Source organism: Mus caroli, chromosome 19, assembly GCF_900094665.2.
Source record: "Mus caroli chromosome 19, CAROLI_EIJ_v1.1, whole genome shotgun sequence".
NCBI classification, from domain to species: Eukaryota; Metazoa; Chordata; class Mammalia; order Rodentia; family Muridae; genus Mus; species Mus caroli.
The window spans coordinates 18,823,370-18,841,930 of NC_034588.1; the positions used below are offsets into that span (position 1 = coordinate 18,823,370).

Genomic DNA, 18,561 nt, shown 5'->3' on the forward strand with positions numbered 1-18,561 from the left:
AAAGTAACCAAGATAAATCAATGGTCAGAGATGGCTCTGTCTGGAAAGTTCCTGTCACACAAGGAAGAGGATCTGAGGTTAGATCCCTAGCATGCATATAAACGGCTGCTTACGGCAGTGTGTGCCTGTAATCCCAGTGCAAGGAAGGTGGAAACAGAAGCTCTCGGGAAAACAAAGAGGGCTGGCTGGCAGAATAACTTATAAACTTGTACAGCCACTGTGGAAATCATGTTGGAAGTCCCTCAAAATCCAAACAAACCAACCTAACAAGTGAGCCACTATACCAAACCTGGGTATATTCCTGAAGGACGAGGTCATACCACAGACACTCACACATCCACAGCCACTGCCGCTCTAATCTTAATAGCTAGAAAGTACACTCCACATCCTTCGCTGAATGAACCAGCAGAGAAAACATGGTACATATATATGATGAAAGCTTATTTAGTCACACAGAAAAATGAAATGATAATTGAAGGAAAATGAATGGAACTGTAATTACTATAAACAGCAATACTGCCTATCTCCCCTCGCATGTAGATTTCTGTGTATGTATGGCATACAATTAGAAATGGGACCATGAAAGAGGAGGACAAGATCTTAAGGGATGAGGGAAAGAAGGAAAGTGAGGGAAAAGGGATACGGCTCTGTGAAAGCAGTAGGGACTACCTGGAGGGAGGAGGAGGGGCAAGAAGAGGGCAGCACGTAGGGAGGGCAGAAGGGGAAGAAGGCGCATCAAGAGAGATGTAACTACTAAATAGCTAAAGGACTATAACTCATATATAAAGCAACAGTGACAAACTGTTAAATAGCTACTCTACAAAATACCAAACTAAAACATAATATAAAGAAATGCATTAATATTTATAATAAATACTGCCAGGTTCTTTGATACAGCTATTATTTTCCAATTGTCCTTACTCAGCTGAAATAAAGGACATAGATGAGGCTGATGCCAAAGTGTCTCAGAATTACAGAAGAGTTAGAGGCAGACGGGTAACAAACTAAGCTGGGTATCTTCTCATTTTGACTCAAGTCTTCAAATGACCGAAACTGTAAATTATGAACCAGTGTTCATGTATGATAATCTACCCATGGCATTTTAGTAACTTTCATGGTTTGAATTAAGAGGTCAGACCCCTTTTAAGAATTGGTATAATATCTGTGCATCGTGCACATGGTAATAATGCCAGCAGTTTGGAGGCTGAGGTGGGATGGTCATTAGCTGGAGGATGGTCTAGGCCACACAAGCTCAAAAAAAAAAAAATCATAAACACAAGCTACAGTAAATACTGCTACTTATTCAGTGGAAAATAGGATTTTACAGTAACTAGGCTCTTTCCAGTTGTCTTCAACTTACCTATCAGAAAAAAGCTTCTATAAAAATGGTAGAAAGTCAGACAAAGAATGATAAATCTACCTTTTCATCGGTCTGCTTTCATAAACCAAGATTCAGCATGTAAAATGAAATTCTACACTAGAGAAAGGACTTCTGTATTTTCTTTCATGTTTATCTAAACACAGTTTTGAGACACTATGACGTTTATATCACTAGAAGGGATTTAAGAACTGTAACTCACCATTTCTTAGGCTTTGACAGTGGCTTGTATTTGCTGTATTTTACACGCCATTCAAGAACTTCTTTGCAGCGTTGACATACTCCATCATGAAGTTTTGCATTAATTTTCTAAAAGCAAATAAAAATAAATAAATTAATAATTTCATCCATAAGTCAATATGGCAAACCCCATAAAAAAGTTCATGGGAATGTCATAAAAATGATAAGCAACGTGACTCAACAGATATAGGTGCTCACCACTGAGCCTGAGGCCCTGAATTTAATCCTCTGGACCTACATGGTAGATCTCCCAATGCAAACTATGGAGAATAGATCCACATACATGCATACAAAACAAATAAAAATAATTTAAAAATTAAATGCAATGACTTAGCTTTCATCTATCTAAGATTCCAGGAAAGTATGTGTTTTATGACACTACTCAATTTGATTCTTTATAAAGGCAATAATTTCTAACCTGCTAACATGTTAAAGAGTTTTGAAGATGACACTGAGAAAGCCTTCCTCAGACTGCCCCAACCGGGGATTCATCCCATAATCAGCCACCAAACACAGACACTAATGCATATGCCAGCAAGATTTTGCTGAAAGGACCCAGATATGGCTGTCTCTTGTGAGACTATGCCGGTGCCTAGCAAACACAGAAGTGGATGCTCACAGTCAGCTATTGGATGGATCACAGGGCCCCCAATGGAGGAGCTAGAGAAAGTACCCAAGGAGCTAAAGGGATCTGCAACCCTATAGGTGTAACAACATTCTGAACTAACCAGTACCCAGGAGCTCTTGACTCTAGCTGCATATGTATCAAAAGATGGCCTAGTCGGCCATCATTGGGAAGAGAGGCCCCTAGGTCTTGCAAACTTTATATGCCCCAGTACAGGGGAACACCAGGGCCAAGAAATGGGAGGAGGTGGGTAGGGGAGCAGGGCGTGGGGGAGGGTATAGGGGACCTTCAAGATAGCATTTGAAATGTAAATGAAGAAAATATCTAATAAAAAAAAAAGAAGAAGAAAGCCTTCCTCACTGGCCCTGATGGAGTAGATCAAGACTAATACTGGATAATTAAGACACATGGATTTTATTGTTTGTAAACTAGACCTAAATAAAAAATGTAATAAAAGAAAAGAAATCAAGATTATTATTATTCAACAATTCAAATTCTACCAATGCCTCTGAATTAAAGTGAAAAATTGTAATTACCAGTTTCTTTGGGATAGCGGTAACTGGAAGTCCAGTTGTGCTAGCAAGATGTAAGCAGGAAGCTGAGGGCATTTCCTTTCGTTTTGTGTTTCTATGTAAGCAAAGTCTTTTACAAAGGTTCCCTGGAAGTCCAGTCTCAGACTAACAAAACCCCTGCAGCTCCCTTGGTCTCCTGAGAATACAGCATGGACATAAACATGGACAGCCAGTGAATAGGGGCTTCACTAGCTGTCCCACAGGGAGAAACATATTTGTATAAACAGGCATGAGTTTAAATGTACCCTAGGTCCTCTGTAATAGATCTTATGGCTTGCTCTGAGAATCTTATCATTTCTTTTGATAAAAAAAGAAGGCTGGTCTTTGCCCACTGTTAGAAATATTTGCCAAATAAAGGGCATTTTTTTTCTCCTTTTGTTTCCTTTTGAAAACACCTGGGGAGGGGGAGAGCACATCACACAAGATGCAGTCTTTGGATGGCCACTTGATAGTGAGTTACAAGCTCAGTCTGTGGACTAGATCAGCTGAAGGAAACAATTGAAAAGGCCTCTGCTAGCCATAAAAGCTGACGAGATGAGATATTTTCTCAAAACATTTATTCTAAGAGAATATATTTCAAGGTCTACAAAATAGGCTTCACAGAACTGTGCCTCAGCTGTGCCTCTGGTACCGAGGATATCCTGTCATTTATGAATTGTGTACGGGTCTACTGCTGTCTTTCTGGCGTAGGGATGGTCAGTCCCAGCAGGCCTGTGTGTTCACTGTCACTATGGTATACTCTAGAGAAAGGCCCGCCATGCCTACACACCAAACGCCTCTTCCTCTGCACCTTGGCACTTAGATGCCATGCACTAAGCCTAGCAGGGATCACAGGGACAGCTAAGAAACAGACTTCACATTCATAATTCATCAACTGTCTTCTATCCTCTGCTGTCTGAAATATCTTACAACTTGTATTTGTCACTTAACAATTATAAGAATAAGTTAATGGCTTTGAACCAGTTACAATGTGAAACAAATTTCTAACTAGTAAGAATTTTTATAATGCAGGAAATTTCATTACCTGCCATTGTAGCGCATGAACTTGCATTGGTTGCCAACCGGGAAGCATTAGTTGGTTTCTTGTTTGTTTCTCTATCCAAATGCTGACCAGTTCATCTTGATTTATAAAAGCTTGCATAGTTTAGAAACGGATTAGCTTAGGGAGGACTAACTGTAGATCAAAGCAGGTCTTTGTAGTAACTTGCTCTGTGAGTGACTTGTGAGGCAGTACAAATGGTAATCTTGTACAGGGCTCACACAAATGGAACTTCTACAGAATTAACTTGATTTTTATGTACTAAAGAATGAACGAGGATGACAACAAAGAGTATGTTCACTGAAACACGCATCCACCCAGAAAGGGGCAATTCCACAGCTGAGCCCAGACAGCCTCCAAGGAGCTGGTGATCTTGCCTTACACACTCTTGTTTACATCTGATCCTCCTTTGGCAAATCATTTTAGAATACCCTTCAAGGTATATCATAGATTACTGTGAAAATATGGTTTATAAAGAAGATCAGTCAATTCAACACGTTCCTTTCCTGATCTCCTGTTTGTTTTGGTTTTTTTTTTTTGTTTTTGTTTTTTTGTTTTTTTTTCGACAGAAGTAGTTTTGGCTGGTTTGGTACTTAAGTGTGTAGCTCAGGTTAACCTAAAATTCATAGCAATCCCCCTGCCTCAATGTCTAAGTGTGGGGTTTTTTTTTGTTTGTTTGGTTTGGTTTTTCGAGACAGGGTTTCTCTGTATAGCCCTGGCTGTCCTGGAACTCACTCTGTAGATCAGGCTGGCCTCGAACTCAGAAATTCATTCGCCTGCCTTGCCCCCCAAGTGTTGGGATTAAAGGCGTGCACCACCACTGCCCAGCAAGTGCTGTGTTTTATGAAATGCGGTATCACGTGGTGGGAGGGAGCACCTTAACAGGCCCACCAAGGTGTGTCCCCCTGAACAATCAAGCCATGCTAGAGACCTAGTTAGTATACAGACAGACTTACTGGCAGGAAGGGAAGGGGCCCTGGAAAAGGGGTAGAGGCAGAAAAAGGGGGACAGAGAAGGACAGAAAGAGAGAGGAGAGAGGAAGAGGCAGGCTTGGAACATGTAGGGGGTGGGGCGGAAGAGAATCGAAGCCGTCCTTACATGCCAGGTTGGCTGCACCTGGCAGGCGGCTATGCTGTTGCTAAGCAGCTGTTGGGTGGAGCCTAGAGGAATTGCCAACACTAAGTATAGGGATCAGAGGTATACCCCAGCACATACAACTTCCAGACTGTTAAAAGACTAAAATTCTACATGCTTAGGGATGAGTTAGTGAGTCAGATACAAAAACATGAAGTGAATACTTCTTAAAGGTCAGAATAAATTTAACACATCAAGAGATATTCCTGGGCTGGTGAGATGGCTCAGTGGGTAAGAGCACCGGACTGCTCCTCCAAAGGTCGGAAGTTCAAATCCCAGCAACCACATGGTGGCTCACAACCATCCGTAACAAGATCTGACTCCCTCTTCTGGAGTGTCTGAAGACAGCTACAGTGTACTTACATATAATAAATAAATAAATCTTTAAAAAAAAGAGAGAGAGAGAGATTCCTAATGGAACATAGAAAGAATGGCTTAAGAATGCCTTTGCTTATCAATCCATACCAGCATAAATTAGTGTTATTATCCCAGCTATGACGATTCTATTGTCATACAACAAATATTCCATAATGGAATACCACAATCACAAATAGGAACTGAGTGAGAGTTCAGAGTCTCTGGAAGGTAGCAAGAGAAAACTAACTCTAACAAGCATCAACATGCATCTAAGCATTTCATGAGCTACAAAGTATCACTTACCAAGAAAGAAGACACAATTTGGGAAAGTAAAGGAATTTAAAATAACTAGTAATTTTTCTTTAGGATTATTTGGTATGAGGCAATTCTTTCAGCAATGTTGAATCCAAAACAACTATGCTATATTTCATTTTTCTTAATTAAAAAGAAAAATCTTAAAGGAAAAGGTCTATTCCAGCCGCTGCCAACAGGGATCACCAGATGGGCCTGGCTCTTCACCCTGCAATCTTGCTACATAAGGAATTTTACTGTGAGATAACTGTATTACTGCTACTCTGAAAACAGGAACTTTTTACATTATTTATATTTAAAGCTCTCTCTCCTCATACACACACAAAGAGAGGGGGGGGAGGGAGAGAGAGAAAAAGAGAGGAGAGAGAGGGAGAAAGAAAAAGAGAGAGAGGCAGAGAGAGAGGGAGAAGGGGAGAGAGAGGGAGAGAGAGGGAAAGGAGGAGGAGGAAGGAGAAAGAGAGGGGGTGGAGGGAGAGGGAGAGGAAGAGGAAGAGAGAGAGAGAGAGAAAGAGAGAGAGAGAGAGAGAGACGTGGTCCATACCTATTCAAACCATCTGTTGGGAATGCTTGGCCCATAGGGAGTGGCACTCAGGAGGTGTGGTCTTGTTGGAGGAAGTGGGTCACTGTGGGGGCAGGCTTTGAGATCTCATAGACTCCAGCTATGTCTAGTGTTTCCCTTCTGCCTGTGGCTCAAGATGCAGAACTCTGAGCTCCTTCTCCAGCACCATGACACCTGCACGCTGCCATGCTTCTCCCCATGGTGATGATAATGGCCTAATAAACCTCTGAAACTGAAACAGCAAGCCAGCCCTATTAAATGTTCTCCTTTATAAGAGTTGCTACGGTCATGTTGTGTCTTCACACCAATACAGCCCTAAAACAGAGAAGGAGAGAGAGAAATATTCTTGTTCTAGTATATAGGGAGCAAAATCCCCAGTGAATGTGTTATTCACAGAGGCATGGCCTCAGGCCCACTTGGCAGGGCCTTCTCCCTAGGGTGAGGGTAAAGCATGAAAAAGCCGCCCTCTGCTCCAAGTATGGATGCTGACACTTTGGCGAGAATGTGTCTGTCAGCCTTTCTAAACCCTGCATGTGTATGGCCCCAAGACTGCTCTACCTGCAGAAACTACTACAGAGTTAATATCTAAGTCTTGTTTCCTTAATCCCTGTATACCACAAACCCCGACTCCCTGTTCAACAATATATAATAAACACACAAACTCCCAGGGTACTATAACTTCTTCAGCAGAGAACCGAGTCCACCCAATCCCAGCTTTCTTTCTGGGTGTCCATCTCTGTCTGCCTTTTCTTTCTTCCCTTGCTTTCCTGGTCAGGCCTACGTCCCTAGAGCCATGCAAAGCCTCAGCACTGGTAGCTCAGTGTTGTCCTTCAACTCCCAAACCTCACATCGCAGCCTTAACTTTTAGAAACAGTCTTACTCAAAATTTGACTAGAGGCCAAACAAGGACTTACATAACAATTATAATGTGGAACTATGTCATTATGCTATTACCTTCAAATCATTAACTTTTATCTACATTTTTCGTATGTGTATGTAAAGCCACTGAACTTTACCCCCTGCACCATATTATTTTAAATTTCTTTCAGACAGATTATCATAGAACATGAAGCCTCTCACAACATCAGCCAAACAAACAAACGAAAAAACCAACAAGAAGCAGCAGTGGGAGGAATCGGGATGCTGCAGAGATACAGGTCAGCATACAGGAGCCCAGCTGGACTAGGCCTGCTGGAGATGGCCACAGGTGAGCGCTGAGCGTTCCCACAGTTACTGCCCTGGAACTCATTGTAAGAAGCCAAGTCCAGGTTCTCAGAAGCAGTGTGCCTATTCCTTTTCATGAAACCCAGTTATCTTTCCCCAAAAGCTTATAGCATGTGAAGTAATCAGTTTCAAAGAATCCTACCATACGAAGAATTTCAGAGAAATGTGCTCTCTCCCAGTGTTCAATGGAAACCTGCGTTATTCTGCTCAGACACACTTTTGAATGTGTCTCTAGTAGGCTCTAATAGTAAAGGCTCTACAAGGGTATTCTTACATGCAGAGATCCCTGATGGTAATAGGTCTGTCAGAAGGCCCTGCACATCACAAGATGTACATCTTCAAGATCATCTTGAAGAAATATTATCATCATCAACTGGGTCCTTCTATCATGAAAAATGTCAAATCTGCACAAAAGTTAAAACAATACTATTTGGTGTGGTGGCTCATGCCAGTAGTCTGACATTTGGGACACTGAGGCACAAAAACAGCCATGAGTATAGGCCAGTTAGACTACAAGTTGTGACAGTCTAAAACATACATATGCATATATGTATGGAGATACATGTGCACAATGGCTAAAGACAACTACAAAGCTCACCCTTTCCCTTTTCATGTGTGTCTACACTTAAAGTAAGCTCCGGACATGAACAACGCATTTCATCTCCTTCTTCTCGTCAGATCCAAGAAATGGAGGCTCTAATTCCAGGTGCTGTTACCATACTAAAAATTAGGACAGACATATAACACTGTGAATATGGACAGCCTATACTGCTCCCAGCGTTTCAAGGTTTGTCTGACAGCTTCCTCACATGGTAATTTACATTCCATCCTCCCAGGAGCACTAATTAATTGCTAACCTGAGGATTTTCTAGAATATAGCACAAATGGAATGCTGCAACCACTAAAGGGGCTTCCCTGGCCTTCATGCTGAAGCTGGGGTCCTGCAGTACTGTAGCTTCCTCATCCCGAAGGACACCTGGAGCTTTGTGTTATATGGGAGTTCACAGACACCTTCGTGGAAGGTTTTATTTGGACGTGTTTTAATTTGTTGGCCTTGGACCTCTATTTTCCCAGGTTTTCCAAGTGCCTTTCAGAACTTAAAACTGTAAAATCCGTTTCATCTGAAAGAGTGCAGAGCTCTCACTGTGGCTTGAATCTGTATTTCTCTAACACCACAGCACCGAGCATCTTTTCTGCAATGCATCCTCTTTGAGGAAGCAACTGTCTACAGTCTTTTGCCTATTTTTCTTACTAGACTGTTCATTTTCTGCACTTCTTCTTGATATCAGCCTTTGTCAGATACATATTTTGACTATATTCTCCACAGCCTGTGACTCCCATTTTCTTAACAGCAGACCTTTTAACAATTTTATAAAGAATAAGCCATCAAGTCTGTCTCTTATGAATTCATTTTCCTATCTAAAATCTAAGGACCATTTGTTAGAAAATGACAAAAAGCCTTCTACTTGTTTTCTGCCAGAAGCTCAGTGATTTTAACTTCTAGTCTATAACTCCTTGTGAGTTAATTCTGTACACAGTACAGGATGTCCAAATGTTCCAGCACCACGGAATTGCCTCTGTATTTGCATTAAAAAATTAAGTACATGCTGGCCTGTCCCTACACTCAATGAACACCCTGTCAATCATGTGTGTGGCCGTTCTTCCTCCAAGGCCTCATTGTGACTAAGGCAGCTTTGCAGCGCATGCTGGGCTCAGTACTCTGAGTTCTCCAATTCTGCTCTTTGGCAAAATTGTCCGACTATTACAAATTCTTTTAATTTTTCTATTTATATTCAGAATCTATTCATTATTATTTTAATAACACAAGTCTACTGTGCTTTTGATTAGCTTCACACTGAAAATACAAGTCAATTTGGGAAAGAATTGGCATCTTAATTATATTCAATTCTTCTAAAACATTTTCTTTTCCTACCTTCACTTATTTATTTTGTGTGGAAGTAAGCACAGGATGGGTGCACACCAGGGCACACACGTGGAGACCAGAAGGCAAGGTTTAGGAGTCATTTTCTCTTCAGTGACCAAGTGAATCCCAAGGATTCAGGCTGTCACATTTAGGGGCAGATGCCTTTACCTGCTGAGCCATCTCAGCAGCCCAGTACTGGATTTTATAATACACAAATGTTGTGTACCCAGAATAAACCACGGTTCATTGTGGAATGTTATAATTCATTGGCTTCACTATAGAACATTTTGTTATGTTGTAGGGATGTCCATAGTTAAATGAGTATTTAGCCTAAGTTACTAGGGAATTCATACATAACAGTGTAACTAGAGTTTAGTAAACTTCATTATTAATATGACCCAGTCAGCCTCCCACTAACCAAGGCAGAATTCTGTGGATTATTTGATCAGTTCTTGTATAGTTATTGGGGGGCTATCCCTAATGTATATTTCTGTTTGCTAGACTGTTCGTTCCCACCTCTGCTCCTCAATACTTGCTGTTTGAATTTCACCTGGTTATTTCTGCTCTAGCAGTCTGTCCTGGGCGCGCATTTCACTCAGGCTTGTGTTCCTGGTCCATCTTGTCTAATGGAGACCTTCTCTTCTACCTTCTTCCTCCTCCTTTCTCCTCCCTTGCCTTCTTCCTCAGGGTCCGTTCCCGTAACCCACAGCCTGGTAACTGAAGCTCCGCCTCTTCTATTCTCCCCAGTAACTGACTGTAGCCATTTTATTTAACCAATAGTTTTAAATTAGGGAGCAAAATTGGTACAGTGAGGATCTCTTCCTGGGGGCAGCTAGATCCCAGAGGCCAGTAGTCAGCATTTGAATTCATAGCAGCACCAGACCAAATCCCAGCACAACACCTAAAGGCCTTGAAATAAATTTTATATCCCTTGAAATACTACATTAAAAAGTCTTACAAAGAACATATTTAAATCTATAATTTTAAATGTTTATAAATACAAAATGGTTTAATCATACTTCACTGCCCTCAATAATTTTTATTAACTAAAGAAATTTCTCACAGTATATAGCTTATCCTAGGTTAAGTATACTTAGAGAACATATTCAACTTTTTATGTAGATAAAATGAATAGGGCAGGGAGAAAAATACTAAATGTCACAGGAGTATTTCATACACCTTCAATATAGATGCTTCTCTCTGCTGCTGCTTTTTCTCCTTCAATTATTTTTGTTGTATATTAATAATGGTATATAAACTTATATGACTTTCTTACAGCTAGAGTCTATAACTTTATAAACAAAAACAATATTATTGATCAAATTTTTTTGTATAGACCAATCAATTCCAGGATAGCAAAACTTAGTTTTACCTACTTAAACAGAAAAAGTCCTTGCTTCACAAGCGGGAGGGCCTGAGAGGGATCCCTGGCTCCTTGTAGAAAGGTGGGCATGGCCGTGAACACCTGTAACGCCATCACTGCAAGCACAGACAGGTGGATCTTAGGGTCCTGCTTGTTAGACAGTCTAGACCAGTGGTTCTCAACCATCCTAATGCTGTGACCCTTTAATATAGTTCTCATGTTAGGGTGACCCCCAACCATAAAATTATTTCATTGCTACTTCATAACTGTAATTTGTTGTTACCATTATAATAATGCAGATATCTGATATGTAACTCCCAAAGGGGTCGCAACGCAAAGGTTGAGAACCACTAGTCTGGACACTTTATCTCCAAGTGCAGTGAGAAATATTGTCTCAATATTATAATAATAATGAAAAGGATGACAGAGGAATAAGTTACATGGTTTTGACCTCTAACCTCCACGTGTGCATACCCATGAGTACAAAAAACATTTACAGGCACATGCACATACTCACACCTATGTAACATGCATACACATACAAATTTCAAACTAGTATATCTTTTCTTTGTTTACATGAGGCATGGTTCTGCTACATATATGCAGCCCAGAATAAAGCTATAGTCATTTTGAAACTCTTACTTCTACAGCACTGCTACTTAAAGATTGGTTATAAACATATTAACATATTAAAAAAACATATTATAAACATATTAAAAACATATTATAAACATATAAACATATTAAAAAAAGGCCTGTCTCCAGTGAGTAAAATACACTCTAGTATTCTAAAATACCTAATTTGCATGTATGCACCAAATATGTAAATATTTGGTTTCACTAGGTATCACTTTAGTTAAAGACATCTGACACATAAACATCTCTATTTGTGAGATAGAATGACCTTTTCCCCAAAGCCCATCTTTCTTTCACTCACTCCAAACTTATCACAAGAGAGAAGCAAAATGCACACTAGGCCTCAGAATGCTCCTCTTGCCCAGGAACCTGTAACCAAGTCCTTCCTGGAAACCAGGAAAGGATGTTGACCCCCCCCCCACTACACACACACCCCCCACCCCCTCACAACCCCCCCTCCCCGCCTCCCCTCTCTCCTTGTTTACTCAACATCATCTGCAAAAATAAACAATCACATTTTCACCAGGAAACTGAATAGAAAATGAGTTTGGGTCATTCCAAACAATGGACTATTCTCTCACTAGGCTGGCAGATCTCGCCTCAGTGGCAATTAAACAGAGGGCCTGTGCTTACACTGGCTAACTCAGCAGCCAAGCACACTAGGAGGATTTTCACTGAGGAACTTCATGACAGTCAAATGGCACCACACTGGCCTGCAGGTGGGAAATGTGCTGGTCTGTCAGAGAAAACCCACGGCTACTTTATGCACCTCACTTTTCCTTTCTTCCCCTGGTGCCCAGGATCTAAGGCAGGGCCTTGGCATTCTCAGCAACCAGGCTCTACTCACACACTGGTAAGGAAAACAAAGTAAGATGGGATGCATAACGCAACACATAACTATGACAAGCATTGTACTTTTTTTTATTTATTGGTATGTGGTGTGTGTGTGTGTGTGTGTGTGTGAAAGAGAGAGAGAGAGAACATGCCACATGCATGTGGGTGGTCTGAGAGATCATCTGGAGCTGGAGTTACAGGCAGCTGAGAGCCACTCTATAAGCGGTGCTTACAACCAATCCCAGATCCTGGGAAGAACAATAAGAAGTCTTAAACACAGAGCCACCTTTCCAGTCCCAAGTACTGTACTCTTAAAATACAGAAACTTTAAAAGGACCAGTAAGAACTTGAATAAGGACCTCCAGCAAAAAGGTTTGGATCCTTCCCACTGTGATCCCACTTAGGAGAGCATGTAACAAAGTAGAAAATACTGGTCTTCTTCTGCGGCAGGAAGCAAACCTAGGGCCTTGGGAACGTCAGGTAAGCACCCTACCACCAAGCTACATCCCGAGTCAGAAAATATTTTTTTAGTAAAGAATATGCAATGTGACCCTAAATAAAACTCCAAGAACACAAAATGATACCTCTTAAAATAGGAAAATCTGCCTTAAAATGGCTCGAGCAGGGTTACTTCATGTTTTACGAGAATGTTTCCCGTTGTTTCCAAGCTACTGTCGCAACTTTCTGACTTCAGGTCATTTTCAGCAAGGAAATAATCCAAGAAAAAGTTCTGGCTTCACAGAACACAAGCCTTTTTTCTCCACCAGATTTCACTGTAGATGATGACAGGGTCACAGTTCTGCCAGGGGATTGTTTGTCTTTCTGGACAGTAAGGTTCATCTTAGAGGTAAGAGGGCATCTCCAGCCCATCTGATCCTTTCAGGGTTGAGACTTCCTGGGTTAGTCATCAACTTCCTCTTTCTCAGGACAGGTGCGGCACTATCACCCTTTGTTCTCAGACAAAGCATGCAAGCCTCCTGCAAGCCTGACTCCAGCATTAGCAGTGAGACTCCTGCTCTAACTCCTGTGATAATCTGATGTGGCCAACAGCACAGGAGATAGCCGCTCTCCTGCAGAAACCCTTGATGTCTCCAATTCAGATTCAAAGGCTCAGCCGCTGCAAACACTACCTTAGCAATCAAATCTGTTCTTTCTTTGTCCCAAATGTCATCTTTAAAAAGGTTTCTCAGCCGGGCGTGGTGGTGCACGCCTTTAATCCCAGCAGGTGGATTTCTGAGTTCGAGGCCAGCCTGGTCTACAAAGTGAGTGCCAGGACAGCCAGGGCTACACAGAGAAGCCCCCCCCCCCCCAAAAAAAAAAAAAGGTTTCTCGTTGGTCCCAGTAAACACATTCCAGGTCACTTTTTATTCCTTCAAGGCCTGGGCTAGGGATACTAAAAAAACAAAAAACAAAAAACAAACAAACAAAAAAAAAACAAACCCAGAAATATCTGCCCAATTGCTGCCATAGCCTATGAATTTATTGTTATCCAATAAAACCATCATAGAAAGGCAAAACATGTTCCCCAGCGTTTCTGCCACAGAAACTCTGAATTTGGTCCTCATCACATTAAAGCAAAGCAAAGGAAAGCAACTGAACAACAAAACCCAGGAGATGAAGGACCTGGAGGAACCCGGAGAAAGGAAAGCCCAATTACCAAGGGTTGTCTGTTTTTCATTGCAAAATATTTGTCCTATACATTGGGCTAAATCCCTTTTTTGATAATGCCATGCATCTCCAGAAGGCTTTACATCGCGAGCTGTTTTAAATCAGTGACTTTGAATCTTTCTTCCCCTCAAACCCATCAGCTAGTTCTTTCTGTCTAATTTTAGTACTTTAAGTGCCTCATAGAAATGGAGATATACAGCTTTGGTCATTTTATAACTTATTTCACTTAGCAGTACCATCATGGGTCACAGATGCAGAATACCTCAGGATTTCCATCCTTAAAAATGCTAATCATTTGGGGGAGGGAAGGGAGAGGAAACTTCAGTTGAGTTGAACCATATTAGAGAATAATTGTTCTAAGTGAAGAAAACATGCTAATATTGTTCCAGTATGTGTATGTAACGTATTTTGCTTATCCAGTCATACCTCTGTAGGCTTTTCTGACTGCTTCTGATTTTAGCTGTCATAAGACATACTGCTATAAACTGTATAAAATTAAACTCAGGTTTTAATTCTTTTGGCTATATAATCATAAATACAGTTTTAGGGTCATCTGAGAATTCTGTTGCAAATTTTTTAGAGGCTATTTTATAGCTCTGGACTCTACACCCATCTTCATGCTAGTTCTACACTATTTTTATTAGCTTTGGCATAATTTTGAAATTAAGAAATGTCAGATCTCCCTCTTAGTTCTTTTTCAAGATTCCTTTGTTTATTCAGAATCCCTTGAGATTTTGTGTCAGTTTTAGAGTTTTTCCAAGTCTGTACAGACGTCCCTGGAACTCCAAATTGGACTGAACTGAGTTTGTACATAACCTTAGTAGCACTGATATTGTAATATTAAATCTTTTAATCCATGAACATGAGATATTTTTTCACTTATCTAATGCCTTTTAAATCCAGCAATGGCCTACAGTTTTCACTGTAAATCTTTTATATTTTTAGTTAATTCTAAGTTTTCTTTCTCTACCAACTATTATAAACTAATTATTTAATTCCCTTTTCAGAGCACCCATTTTGAGTGGTGAGAACTGTAACCACGGTTGTGTATAGACCTGTTTCCTGCTACTGGGCAGGGTACATTTACTCATTTGAACTGATGGAGTTCTGGGAATTTTCGACATATAAGGTCATACTAGCTATTAATAGAGTAAATTTACCCTCTTTTTAATTTGTGTGTATTTTGTGTCCCTTTTCTTATATAACTGTCCTGGCTCCAACTTCAGCACTAGTTGACAAAAGTAGACAAGCAGGAACACTTTCAAAAGACAGGTTTAGGCTGAGTATATTGGTACACATCTGTAATGCCACACTTGAAAGGTTAAGACAGGAAAAGTTCAAGGCCAGCCTTAGTCACATAGCCAGACTTTGTCTCAACAACTCAGAGCAAACAAGCAAACAAAAAAGAAATGGAAAAACAAAACAATAAACCCCTTCTTCTACTTTCAAAGCTAAGTATGATGCTCGCTGTGGCATCTTACAAGTGGCTTCTTTTAAAATTTTGAGGTAGCCTTTCTAAATTCAGTTGTTGAGTGCTTTTATTATGAGTATTGAATTATGCCAACGTTTTTACAACTTCAGTTCCAATGAGCACATACACTTCTCTTTTGTTCACTCTGTTCATGTGGTATCTTAGAAGTGCTGAACTATTCTTACATGAATCCCACTGGACTTTGATGTTTAATCCTTTAAGACTTGTTTTTATTTATGTGCGTCTATATAGGTGTTTGCTGTGGGGATGGGGTTATCCACAGTGGCCAGAAGAGGGTGTCAGTTCCCCTAGAACTGCAACTAAACTGAACTTGGGTCTTCTCCAAGAGCAGCTCTAACCACTGAGCCATCACTCACTTTGGCCCTTGTCTAACCCTTTTTATATCCTGCTGTACTGGCTAGTTTTGTGTCAACTTGACACAGCTGGAGTTATCACAGAGAAAGGAGCTTCAGTTGAGGAAATGCCTCCATGAGATCCAGCTGTAAGGCATTTTCTCAATTAGTAATCAAGGCGGGGGGTGGGGATGGGGTGGAGGGGTGGGGTCCCCTTGTAGGTCGTGCCATCTCTGGGCTGGTAGTTTTGGTTCTATAAGAGAGCAGGCTGAGCAAGCCAGGAGAAGCACGCCAGTAAAGAACATCCCTCCTTGGCCTCTGCATCAGCTCCTGCTTCCTGACCTGCTTGAGTTCCAGTCCTGACTTCCTTGGTGATGAACAGCAGTGTGGAAGTGTAAGCTTACAATATCTATCATATTATTAAGTGCTGGTAATAACAACTGAATGTGGGAGGGGCTCAGCTTAGTCCACCGTCCTCAGCTACACTGATTCTGTTTCCATGATGAAGCAGTATCATGTGGTAGAGGATATTTACTTTATGGAGAACAGGAAGCAGGAAGTAAAGAAAAGACATGGTGTAACTTTCAAAGACATACCTCCTAGTGACCTATTTCTTTCACCTACAATGCCACCACCTAAAATTTATAGACCTCATTAAAAAACCCCAGTGGTTATAGGCGTAGAGTTTAACACAGCCTGGAGCAGGATACTTCAGACTGCAGCAGTATCTTTGTTACTGTTCTATTGCTGTGATGAAATATCACGAGCAGACGGCTTATAAAAAAGAAAGCACTTAAATGGAAGCCTGCTTACAATCTCAGAGCATTAGCTCATAATCACTATGGCAGGAGTGTGGCAGCAAGCAGGCAGGTGTGGTGCTGAAGAAGGAACTGAGAGCTCACGTTTGTTCTATAAAAGCTGCAGCAGAGATTGAGACTGGGCCTGGCATGGGCTTTTGAAACCCCACGGCTCACTCCCAGTGACACGCTTCTCTCAACAAGGCCACCTCTCAATCCTTCCTAAACAGTTCTACCAACCAGGGAACAATCAAACATATGAGCCTATGAGGGGCACGGGGTGGGGGCATTCTTCTCCAAACCACACAGGCAGTAACACTCCTCAGGAAGGAGACTGCTCTGTGGCTCTCTCTCTCTCCTCTCTCTCTCTCTCTCTCTCTCGTTCCCCCCTCTCCCTCCCCTCTCTCCTCTCTCTCTCTCTTCCCGAGACAGGGTTTCTCTGTAGAGTCCTGGCTGTCCTGGAACTCACTCTGTAGACCAGGCTAGCCTTGAACTCAGAAATCTGCCTGCCTCTGCCTCCCAAGTGCTGGGATTAAAGGTGTGCGCCACCACTGGATGCATCTGTTGTAGGCTAGGGGAGATGTGTGCATTTTCCTTTAAACGCCTGTTGGAGTGTCCCATTGAGAGCATAAAGCCTGGAGGGCTTCTCCACTGGGGATTTTTCTTATTTCTAATTCAATCTTACAATTTCTTCATGATTCAGTCTAGGCTTTTAAGATACTGCACATTTCAAGTAGGTCATACAACTTGTTGAAAGCATCATTTCATAATCCTTTGTAGCTGGGTACAATTGTCATTAATTTGTCAATTTTCAGTTTTGGTTATTGTCATTTAAACATTCTTTGTTGTTAGTTAGGTAAAAGTTTGCCCGTTTTTGTTTACATATATTTTAATAATTTCTTCCATTTTTTGAGATTATAATTATAATACTTCCCCTCTCCATACCCTCTCATGTACCATCCTTGTTCTTTTTCAAATTCATAGCCCCCGTTTTCATTGTGCTTACATATGTGTGTATGTGTTCCTAAAAACATAAATATAACCCGAAAAATCTTTTGGTGTCACTGATTTTTCTTTCTTTTTTTGTTTGTTTGTTTAACTTTCCATTTTATTTACCACTGCATAAATCTATGCCCTTCCTTTTAGTGACCTTTGGTGTGGTTTCTGTTTTTCTAGTTCCTTGCCAGTTGCACTGCTGACACGGGATGCTTCTGATTTTTAACATTTGTTTCCCACAGAGCATAGCTTTAGTACATCTAAGTTGTTACATTGCTCTGATTTTCATATAAATATTTTCTCATTTCCCTTGTGATTTTATTAATATATTTCATATAAGAATGTTTAATTTCTACAAATTTGTGATTTTTCTTTTTTAGTTTTCTTCTATTATTCATTTCTGACTCCACTCACCCATTCTAGTTAGTGAAACTACACTGAGTATGTAGTACAATTTCTATCATTGAAATCCACTGTAGTAAGACCTGAGAAGATGTTTTTGCTGCTATTGGGTAGTACTCCTTTCAAGCTCACAGGCTGACTGCTCCCTATCCTCCAGTCCTGCTTGTGTTTCCTAGTCAGATCCATCATTCCAGGTCTTCAGCAAAGACTGCCTCCCCTCCACCACCACCACCTCCCACCCCCCAGCTACTTCTTCCACTCTGAACTTCATGCAGTTTTGGTGGTCTGTTATTAGGTACATGAAAGCTTTTAATTAATTATTATATCAATTTTTAATGGAATGTCTTTTTGTCTCTTGTAATTTTTTTTTTAGTTTAAAGTCTATTTTTGTTTGACATTTGCAAAACCATCCTGCTCTTTTTTGGGTCTGCATATTTGTTGATATTTGTTAATATTTGCATGGCCTATTATGTCCATCTTTAACTCTGAATCAATTTATGACTTTGAGTTTCAAGTTAGTCTCTTATAGGTACTATACAGTTGCATATTTTAAAATCCATTTCAGTCTCTGCCATGTGATTGGAGAGCTACACTCTATAATTTTTCACTACTGAAAGTTGAACTGAGAGCCTGCTAAGCTCCAATACTGATATTATCAATCGGCTCATTTGCCTTTT

General features: G+C 40.8%; 1 protein-coding gene across 3 annotated transcripts in view; it reads right to left on the minus strand.

The window, feature by feature from the left end:
- Positions 1-18,561, minus strand: part of C19H9orf85 (chromosome 19 C9orf85 homolog) — a 60,243-nt gene that overhangs the window by 25,262 nt on the left and 16,420 nt on the right. For all 3 annotated transcript variants that reach the window (XR_003835560.1, XR_003835561.1, XM_021152259.2), the window contains exon 2: positions 1,581-1,687. Coding sequence is in view for 1 of the 3 variants with exons in the window: in XM_021152259.2 (XP_021007918.1) it covers positions 1,581-1,687 (107 nt within the window). In the remaining 2 variants the exon portion in view is untranslated. The remainder of the gene's footprint in view (positions 1-1,580; positions 1,688-18,561) is intronic.